The sequence below is a fragment of the Carettochelys insculpta genome, chromosome 1 (assembly GCF_033958435.1).
Source record: "Carettochelys insculpta isolate YL-2023 chromosome 1, ASM3395843v1, whole genome shotgun sequence".
NCBI classification, from domain to species: Eukaryota; Metazoa; Chordata; order Testudines; family Carettochelyidae; genus Carettochelys; species Carettochelys insculpta.
This window is the reverse complement of record NC_134137.1, coordinates 351,568,784-351,579,856: the sequence shown is the minus strand read 5'-3', so window position 1 is coordinate 351,579,856 and position 11,073 is coordinate 351,568,784. Positions and strand designations below refer to the sequence as shown.

General features: G+C 40.0%; 1 protein-coding gene across 2 annotated transcripts in view; it reads right to left on the bottom strand.

Moving 5' to 3' along the window:
* Positions 1–1,060: 1,060 nt before the first annotated feature.
* LRRK2 (leucine rich repeat kinase 2) overlaps positions 1,061–11,073 on the bottom strand; it is a 120,247-nt gene continuing 110,234 nt past the window's right edge. For both annotated transcript variants that reach the window (XM_075016297.1, XM_075016306.1), the window contains 7 exons: positions 9,086–9,279; positions 8,702–8,774; positions 7,251–7,435; positions 6,762–6,914; positions 5,001–5,209; positions 3,698–3,769; positions 1,061–2,983 (listed from right to left, as the gene is read on the bottom strand). In XM_075016297.1, the coding sequence (XP_074872398.1) occupies positions 2,862–2,983; positions 3,698–3,769; positions 5,001–5,209; positions 6,762–6,914; positions 7,251–7,435; positions 8,702–8,774; positions 9,086–9,279 (1,008 nt within the window). In that variant the 3' untranslated portion in view covers positions 1,061–2,861. The remainder of the gene's footprint in view (positions 2,984–3,697; positions 3,770–5,000; positions 5,210–6,761; positions 6,915–7,250; positions 7,436–8,701; positions 8,775–9,085; positions 9,280–11,073) is intronic.

Sequence of the window (11,073 nt, the reverse complement as noted above, 5' to 3'; positions counted from 1 at the left end):
CTTTTTCTTGCCTGATGTCTTGTAAGTATCTCTTGAAAACTATGAGTTCTAAGCTGAATTAGACTGAAGCTAATACTTAGAAAAGCTTAAATGAAGTTCAGGAGTCAACATAGGCTGAAGTCTTCAGTTCCTGCTAAAAAGATGAGTTGTATATATTTTTACGATTTAAACTTTAAGCATCTCATCTTGCCAGTCAGACTTGACAAAGAAAAATGCCTTTATATTATTATCTATATGATGATAAAATTGCAGAAGCACAGCATTGTAGAAATGTAGAGCTGGAAGGGACCTTGAGGTTATTTACTCCAGCTCTAGGTGCTGAGGAAGGACTGTCCCCGCACCAGTCCATGCCCCAACTCCTTCTGCTCTGTCCGTCCCTGCCTCCAGTCCATCCCACTCCCCAAGCTCTCTCCCCCCGACCAACGCAGGTTGCAAGTGAAGTGGAGCAGGCTGGGTCAATCTGCTTCCTGCCACTAATCATGAGTGAGACGTCAGGCCTGCTGCTAACCCTCCGGGCTGCCCTAGTGCATGGAGCCGCCACACAGCACGGGGTCTGGGGCAGTCACTCTGAACCGTCCTATCAAATACATGGAACAGCTCCGCTCTTGTGCTGCCCTCAGAACTGGCTGGCTGAAGAGCAGTGGCCACTGGCCAGGTACCCAAATGTGAAGGCAGCACCGCTGCCCTCAGGAGTGGAGAAGTAAGGGTGGCGATACTGCAACCTCCTCCCAACAATAGATTTGTGATTCCCTTTTGGGTCAAGACTGCCAGTTTGAGAAACACTGTGTACTTCTGCATACATTTTATCCTATACTATAGAGTAACAGTTACACAATAGGAACACATTTCACAGTGCATGACTCAATTTTCATGACTGCAAATTTGATAAGATTCCTACACACAACCTCAGCTCCATATAAATTCTGTGAGAAGTAAAGCATGTTACTGGGAAATTGTCCATGAAAATGTACATCCACAAAACAGCGTTCCAATAAATAGATAAAAGGCTTATACTGTAACATGAGTTATAAATGGAGTTCAGAAAGCGAGACAACATCAACTATTTAAGTTTATTTCTTTGATAAAAATAATAGATTTGAGTTATAAAAATCCCATATAAATAGCATTATTCATAGCACATAATACAAACATATTAAAAACAGTGCACACATGAAAAGAATTCAAATAGCCAAATACTGATTCATTCTGAAGTTTCTATGCACTCTGTTGTCTTAGTTTAGGAATTATTAACTGGAAAGGAGGAGAGGGAGGGAAACTTGTTTGGTGGCAACACCTTCCTCTGCTCCACAGAGGAAAATATTCAGAGTTAATTTGGGTTTTTTGCTTCCTGGAATTGTAGGCTTCCTCTAGTGAAGATGCTGCTGATCTCAGGGATAGAGAAAGACACCTGTCTGTGGTATGAAGGACAGGAGTAACACATGGAGTGAACACGGCCGGAAGAAGATGGGGTTAATGCAGTGTTTCCCAAACTTAAAATATTCATGTACTCCTTTTGGGACTTTGGACTTATCAGCACAGCCCTCTTCCAGTGCCAGTCCAGCGCTTATCTCCTGATTTTTAGTAGTTTATTTTCAGCTACCTATCCCTTGAAATCCTTTTGAGCACCACTAGTGGTACACATACCACACTTTGGGAAATGCTGGGTTAATGGATATAGACCATCAAAAGCGCATGTCCAGAATAGAGACAGGTGTGTGAGCGTGAGTTGCCTCACAGTGGGGCAACACAAGGCAAGAAGCAGTCCATTCTCAGATGCCTGCAGACTCCACTACACACTACAAAAATATCAATATAAGGTCCTCAGAACAAAGCTTGATGGTAAAATTGCACACATGGTAAATATGAATTCTAGAGTTTTCATTCATTTTTTAGACCAAGATAAGCAAACTGGACAATTCTATTGCATGAATACATGGGAAATGTCTCTCATACTAGATGGCTACCCAAGAAGCACCATATTATACCACATTTTATATACTATTTACAGCAACTTTTAGAACAAGAATTTCCCCCAGCTTCTCTTTTGATCATGCAGAGTGAGTTGCAGAATTACATGTGTGAATGCTTTTTGAAATGATATGTGTGTCTGTGAATGTGATTGCATTGCCAAGTGCCAGGCATACACTCATAATGAAAAAGGCACTATTTTCATCAACACTTTCATTCTGACTTTGTCTTTGCTGTTACATTGCACAGCTTTCTATGAACAGACTGAAAACAGCCAAATTTCTAAATACTACTATTTCTGAATAGGCAGGAAAAAAAACCTGACCTATTCAGCCTGTTCTTTTAAAACTAGCTGTACTATCCATCACATAAGGGACACTGTTTTCCTTCATGAGATCAAAAGGATTAAATATGAGTTTAACTGAGAACATTAACTATTCAAGAAGTTCATATATGTAGATAGCATTATACAAAGAGAAGACTAAATTCTGGTCTCACTTACAGTGTCAGCTTAATGAATTTAGTGTGCATATACATGGATGTAACTAGGAGCAGAATCTAAATCTGGATTTATACTGGTATAACAATAGTGGAAACATGATAGTGAAGATACTTTGGATTTATACCAGTGTTGCTGGAAGCAAATTTTGACCATAAGTACACAATTCTATTAAGACTTTTAAGAGGCTAAGTAAATAGTTTTCATCCCTTCAAAATAAATAAAAACATTCCTTATTTCTTCTGCCATTTCATGATGTTGGTGGATGACAGTCACACACTCCAGATAACATTTCCTTTTGTTTCTTAAAAAAAAACATCATGTAATACACAGAGTGAAATTTTAAAACAAAGGAAAACTGGGAAACTAGGGGACTCCACTTGCCTAAGGTTCCTTAATCCAAAGAAAAGCTTCTCATTTTTTCTGCTAATTCCTGTCTCACTTCTGTATGCTTTTTCAGGTTTTGTACTTCATGGGGCAGCTTAATGTCCCACACAAACACACACGACTGCACTTCTGTAAAAATAATTAAAAAAACAGATACAATTACTGCATTACAGATATGATTTTGCAGCTTTGTTTTCAATTACAGTTAGAAATAACAGACCTGGAAATGTTAAAAAGCGTGAGTATAAAGGAGAATCAGACTTAAATCAGAAAACAGAATTAAAATCGATCTGAACCTTAAATTTATCATGGCTCAGCCCACACTGGGTGTAAGGCCAGTCCTGCAAGCCTCACACCTGGAGGGAGTCCTTTTCCCATGAAGCAGTCTCATTGGTTTCAGTGGAGTAAGGGGATGAAAGAACTACTTGGTATGAAAAATGCTTTTGAGATAAGGTTCCCTAGTCTCAATTCTGATTACTGTAGATATAATTTTGGATCCTGTTACAGACAATAAAAAGGCAAATGATTTTATTACAGTTATAACCAGGGGACCTCAAAGGGGTGCTGGTTCAGTTAAAGTTTAGAGCCAAGATTTATCTGGTTCTTCTTTTATCCAAATCAACTAATCTCTAATGTCACATTTAATTTTATATTAATATATTAGTGTCACACTTGACAGGTTCAATTTGGCAGAAGTCTAGAAACACACAGGCAGCAAAAATACTCCAGTGATAATATATCAGATTATAGGAATTTGATTCTAACCGGATACCTTAAAAAAAGTGCAGAATTTTTTTTTAACATTGTAAGTAATATGGATTAGTAAAACAAGTTATCAGATACCTTTCTGATGTCTGTTGTCTTCATTACATTTACAACAGTACCCCAAAACCAGCATGACATTCTTGAGGCTTCCTTTTACAAAATAAAATGTTATGGTTAATTAAAACTAGCAGTTGGATTTCACTTCATTTAAGAACAGAAGTAGATTACATGCAACATTGAAGGAAGGGAGAAAGCAGATTTCAGTACATTAACATAATCACATATATTTTTCCATTAGAAAAATCAGAATTAAAGATTGGCAAAGATGCATAAAATAATGTAGTGTCTGTTGCTCCCATTTAATATGATTCACCAATGATCAAAAACAAATTACCAAAATATTGTAAGTCATTACCTTCATTTATACCCATCCAGGCCCACGGGTAAAGAAAAAAATGCATTGAAAATGAAAATACATTCATGTTTTATGAGTGTGTCTTATGAAGTATACGTAAGGTTAGATTGTAGTTTACTACCAAAATGGAGAGTCTGGAAGGTTTAAGGGGCCATGCTGGGAGTTTCAGGATGTATTTTGTCTCAATCAGCCAAAATTCCTCTTGGGTCTCACAGAGTGTGCTTGCTAGAGCACAATCAACCCCTCTGTGAAAACACACCGTATGCCCTCCTCATGCTGGGCTAGCTCTGCTCACTATGGATGACTGACACCTGTAAGAGTGTCTATCCCCTTGGCTTGCACAGAGTTCCCACCTTTAATAAACCCACAGCACAGAACAGACTAAGTATGTGTACCCAGCTGCTGGCAGGGCGGGCAGACATGCAAGAGAGTGTAAAACAGCTGTGTGGCCACAGCAGCCTGGGTAGAGACATGGGCTAGCCATCCACATACAATCCTGTCCACCTGCCCTGGGCATGTATGCTTTTGGCTAGCCTGTGCTGCTATGACCACACTGCTGTATTTAGCACAAAGATTAGAAAGCAATAAAAGAAAGAGATAAAGAGAGAAGAAAAAAGGGGGTTGGGGAATTAAAGAGAGAAAACAGGAAGATGGAAAAGAAAATGGCCAGAAAGATTATGAGAAATATGCTGGGGCACAGCACAAATGGGGGTCTGGAGAAACGTGGGGCTTTTCTATAAAGAGTGTGGGAGCCATTGCACTGTCACATCTCAACACCAGTGGCACCTTCTCTGGTGCTTACTCATGCAAGAGTTTAGATCAAATTAGATTAAACATGCAAGTAGAGTAAAGTGAATGAAAAACAAAGAAGACTAATTTAATTCATGGAATGTCATGTCAAACAGGAATTGTCAATAATTCTGTACTTCATGGTATAAGGAATGTTTGTTTCCTTTGAATATTTACCTAGCTGGGCTGTCAGCATGACTCGAACAGAGTCACAAAAATCATGTATTATTCGTATAGGACGACGTGTTGACAGATCAAGCAGCAGGATGTGTCCTCCCCCTGTTCCTATCCAGAGGGCAGTATTTTTTTGCAGGCAGATGGTCTTCACTCTTCCAGAGTAAGTCACTGTATGTTTTGATTCTTTATTTAGTTTTACAATTTCCTCCCTATAAATATGAAGAGATTTTGTATTAAAATTACTTACATGAATGTGTAAACTGACTCTCTTGAACTAGACAGAAAAATATTAACTCTAGTATTAATGCAGGCTGCATGAATACCAAACCCAACAAACTTTCTTATGTTCAACACTTCAGGATGAAAACAAAATTAAAAAACCATGAGTCTTAACTTGGGTAACCTGAACAGGGCTTTCCATTGGACATGGATAGCTCTCCTATCTCTCTGACTCTCAAAACTGCATTTCATTAATTCCATGTTCTAGTCTTTTTTAAAGGACAGGATGACAAAGAATGAAACTGCCCTGACATACAGTATCCATTTTCACTTGCTTTGTTAGGTGAGAAGACAAGTGTTTTCAAGGAGTTAAATTAGCACGGCTTGTACAGCCCTGAAGGAGGTAACTGAGGTTGGGAACTCTGGACTGCTAACCAAAATAACCTAAAATAATTAGTACTATTTATGCATTGGGAACAAAAGACACTCAGCAATGAAACCTTCCTTTCCGGAATTCTTTCCTATTTGTAAAAGACTAGCAAGGTAGAGGGTAGGTAAAGAGAAATTCCTTAACAGACCAAAAGCGATGAACCCCCCTGCACCCTCTCCAAATGCAATCCCTTCAGAAGCCAGGATTTCCTCAATGTGCTCATCTGAGTAGTTTTACCAGCAGTAATGGATTTGTTTTCAGTTAATGTACATACATATTATCGTGTGCACCACAAATATGTAGTTGTAGATATTTAGAATCATAGAATGCTAGGACTGGAAGGGACCTTGAGAGGTCATCAAGTCCAGCTCCCTGCCCTCATGGCAGGACCAATGTATGTGGCAGATAATGTATGTGTTACAGTCCTACAAGATACAGTATGTGCATTTTATACATTGGAGGAAAAAGTTGCTACAGCATGATTAATATTAATAGTGATCATTTTGGTCATCTCTGAATCTCTCTTGATGGCAGAAGCCACAAGTTGATGAATATCCAGTGAATATCCATACTCCTGCTATGCCCTCATCTCACTCTCTGTTTCTTAAGCTCAGTGGGGTTTGAGGACATGCAGATCTCCCAGGAAGCACTCAAACCTTTGCAGGGGTAGGCTCTGAAGGACAGAAGCAACTGACAGCAAAAACTAAACAACCCTATCTGAAATTTTGAGATACGTTGCCTGTGATCTCAATCTGCGCCTGGAACAAAGAGCAGGAGACAATAACGCTAACCACTCTATGCCAGCTCATATCCGTGGTGACATGGGCAGAAGACCCACAGAGTTAAAGCATTCATGTGGGGTCACATGTTAACAGTATTTTTTTTAAAATTAATAGAAGCTCAAGAATGAAGTCCTTGGAAAATTCCTGAGAGCCTGCCTGGCCAGTTCAAAAGTTAGGATCAGAAGAAAGGAAAGAAAAGCTATGCCTTACAATAGAACTAGTCTCACCATTTATTATCTTCCCACCACTCCCAAAATATAAAGTATTTCACTAGAGAAATTCACTACTCGGCTATTAGATACTATACCAACAGTATAAAATAAGATTTACTTTAGAAAATGTGCACAGTCAATTAGTTCACAAAGTTTCTCTGTTTTCTTATCCCAAACTTCCACAAAATGGCTGTTTTTCTTAGCCAAGTAGATGGATTTGTCTACTGCTATTGAAATAATGTTTGCATCACTGTAAGCCTTGTGACAGAATCTGAAAAAGTGGAAAAAAAGATGTATTAAATGTACAGTATATTTCCAATAAAATGTGTCTACAATTACAGACCACATACAGCCTAAAAACAACGTGGGTCAGGATCAGTTTAAAAATAATGGAGCTGATCTACATACTACTGAACCTTTGTTTTAAAAATTGAACAAATATATTAAATATCAATTGATCTTGTACTCTTTTTAAATATTATGAAAGGACAACTTGGAAACAAGATATTTAAAAAGAACAAGCAACAGAACAGGCTTCTCAGATAAAACACAGGCAGAAAATGTTAACAAAAACAAGAACCACCAAACTGCAGTATTAAAAACTCACAGGTGACTTGTCTTTGTCTCAATCAGTTTTTGAATAGTTATATCACCAGATATCGATATGATCTTTGTTCCACATCCTCCCCAGACTATGTTTTTTTCAGATGTACATGTGGATTCAATTAAGCACATAAGTGGTGTGCTGACATTCCCTATAGTTAATATCCTCAGAGGTGCAGCTCCCTTGCACTGTAAGAAGAAAGTTACCATCCATTAGAAAATACAGTGCGTATACTCATACAAGGCAACTTAGAAATTGACAAGAACATGCATTCTATAGAACATATAGAGGGCCAGATTTTCTACCCCTTTATAGTTCCTTTGTGGAACTGGGTTTTGGATTCAAAACCCCTCTCATGTCCCCTCCTTTATCTGGATGGTGGTCTGTTTCAAGCGGAGCACCGCAAGGCTTGGTTCTGGGGATGGCGTTATTCAACATCTTTATTAATGACCTGGAGAGACTGGATTGCACCCTCAGCAAGTTTGTGGAAGACACAAAACTAGGGGGAGAGGTAGATTCATTGGAGGGTAGAGAGAGAATCCAGAGGGACCTGGATAAATTGGAGGATGGGGCCAAAAGAAATCTGATGCGGTTCAATAAGGAGAAGTGTTGAGTCCTGCACCTGGGGCGGAAGAATCCCAAGCACTGTTACAGGCTGGGGACCAACTGGCTCAGCAGCAGTATGATAGAAAGGGACCTAGGGGTTAAGGTGGATGAAAGCCTGGATATGAATAAACAGTGTCCCCTTTTAGCCAAGACGGCTAACGGCATACTAGGGTGCATTAGGAGGAGCTTTTCGAGCAGATCTAGAGAAGTAGTTATTCCTCTTTATTTGGCACCGGTGAGGCCACATCTGGAATGTTGTGTCCAGTTTTGGCCCCCCCTCCAGTTTAAAAAGGATGTGGATTTGCTGGAGCAGGTTCAGCGAAGGGCAACAAAAATGATTAAGGGTCTGGAGCACAAGACCTATGAGAACAGGCTGAGGGATTTGGGCTTGTTTAGTTTACAGAAGAGAAGACTTAGAGGTGATTTAATAGCAACTTCAACTTCCTGAAGGGGAGCTCTAAAAAGGAGGGTAAGAAACTGTTCTCAGTGGTGTCAGATGGCAGAACAAGGAGTAATGGTCTGAAGCTGAAGAGGGAGAAGTGTAGGTTAGATATTAGGAAAAACTACTTCACCAGGCAGGTGGTGAAGCATTGGAATGCGTTGCCTAGAGAGTTGGTGGATTCTCCATCCCTTGAGGTTTTTAAGTCCTGGCTGGACAAGGTCCTGGCTGGAATGACTTAGTGGGGGCTGATCCTGCTTGAAGCAGGAGGCTGGGCTAGATGACCTCCTGAGGTCCCTTCCAAGCCTGTGATTCTGTGTAAACTGCATGAAAGAAAGCTATTACAAGTAGTCACTTTATATATTACTGATTACATTTTTGCAGAAAGTATTGTACATGTTAAATTTACCTGTACTGCTCTGTCTTCAAAAACTGCTACTTTGCCATCAGCTGTTCCCACTAGGAAAAAATTCTTCTGTTTGCTGAAATGAAATTACAAATTCCAGAACTGCCCCATCAAAGTACATTTATTACAGAAAATTTAAAAACAGAAGTGTCTGGCAGCTCAGGGTTGTTATTGACCGCTAAAAGTGAACATGGGGCCACTGTCCAAAAATAAACACTTCACCTTTGCCCATGAGCAAGTAAACACATGTGCAAAGTATGTAGCTACACACACACACACGTACACACACACAAATACAAGTGTCTGATGTACACCCAGCCATTTTGTCAGCATTGCTGTGAAGTCTGATTTCAGAATGTATCTCAATGTTTACACTCTAAATGATACCTTTGCTTTGAAAAAGAGTTGCAGTATAAACAGGTAACAGAATCTGTCATTTTCTGAAGATGGTGTTTGTTTTTTCCATCTTCTGTGTTGAACGCCCACAGAGAACCAGACTGTGTTCCTGCCACAATCCAGTTTTCTTTTTCCATGGAAAGAGTCACTAAAGCCAAACACAAGATTCTTCCATCTGCAATGTCCTGTGTCAAGAAAAAATAATTAAAAGCAGCCTGGCCATTTTTCAGCTAGGATCACACTATTGAACTTCATGAAAAAAAGCTGTGTGTCCTTCTAGAAAGATGGCCTTTCTTCCCTTTGGAAAGAAATCTCCAATTAGCAGAAGACACTTTTAACTTTTCCTCTGGGACCCAAAATCCTCAAAATAAATGATTCATAAACAGCAATGATCTGCGGCCTGCCTGTCTTTCCAAGAATACACTGTCAGTTTGCCTAATGCTCTGAGAAGATCAGCATGGTCATCATGATCAGCACATTAGTTAACAAACCAACTACCAAGAAAAGATACATTCTTTGCATATAAGAACTACAGATGTGAAAACTGCTATTAAAGGAGCAAAAAAACTGAATTGCTCTTATGGTACTTTCTGTTGCACAAATGATGAAAATAAAGGGCAGGTTTAAATATTTCTTTTAAAAATAATCCCCCCGAAATCAGGGGAAAAACTCAGTATCTGCTATCCCATGTAACTACTGTCTACTGTAGCACAGACATCTGTCTTTTAAAATGCTCTGTGATGAGTCATATGTGGGTCCCTATTAAGTTCATGGTCCATTTTGCTCAATTTCATGGTCACTGAATTTTAAAACTTGTTAATTTCATGATTTCAGCTATCAAATCTAAAATTTCAAGGTGCTGCGACTCGAGGAGTTCTGACCTGAGAAAGGAGTCATGGTGGGATTGCAAGGTTATTGTGGGGAAGCTTGTGGTACTGCTGCCCTCACTTATGTACTACTGCTGCTGACAGTGCTGCCTTCAGAACTGGGGAGCTGGAGAGTGGTGGCTGCTGGGCAGAAGCCCAGCTCTAAAGGCAGAGCCACAGTGGTATGGTATTGCCACACTTCTTCTGCACTGCTGCCCTCAAATCTAGGCCCTCAGACACAAGCCACGTATCTCTGGCTATACTAACAGAGAGTAGGCCGTGTTAGTCTATACAGTATCAAAACAAAAAGCAGTCAAGTAGCACTTTAAAGACTAGCAAAATAGTTTATTAGGTGAGCTTTCGTGGGACAGACCCACTTCTTCAGACCATAGCCAGACCAGAACTGGTTTGGCTATGGTCTGAAGAAGTGGGTCTGTCCCACGAAAGCTCACCTAATAAACTATTTTGCTAGTCTTTAAAGTGCTACTTGACTGCTTTTTTTTTTTTTTTTTTATCTCTGGCTATGCATCTGTGATGCAGCAGTGCAGAAGGAAAAGTGGCATGGTATCGGTAATACTGCAAGCCCCCCATAAAATAATCTTGAGACTTTCCCTCCCCTCACCTCCACACAGCCATTTTGGGACAGGAACTCCAATTTGAGAAACACTGATGCAATGACATCTGTACAGTATAGGGTAAAGGCACAAAAAAGACCAGATTTCACAGGAGGAGACCAGTCCTGTAGCACATTTTTCATGGCCGTGAATTTAGTATGGCTCTAGTCGTATTCAGTGCTGGTAGAGAAACACATGTGCTACTTTGGGTACTCCATCTTCAGTTTGCAAATCTGCTTCTTGTGGCAATACGGGGAATGGGAACTCCAGAAACTAATTGGAGACATTTAGGGGTGCACACCATGGCAGTGAGAGTCTCGTGGCAAGAGGGGGCATTACAAAAACCTGTGCTCGTGTGGAGGTTAACCAAGAGTTTGGTCTGCGTTTCTACCTCAGTGCCAAAGGGCTGAGGGTTGGCATACAGTCATCCCAATTGAAGAAATGCATTGATGGTAGGACAATATTGTCAGGTATATTGGATGGACGGAAGGAAGGGGAA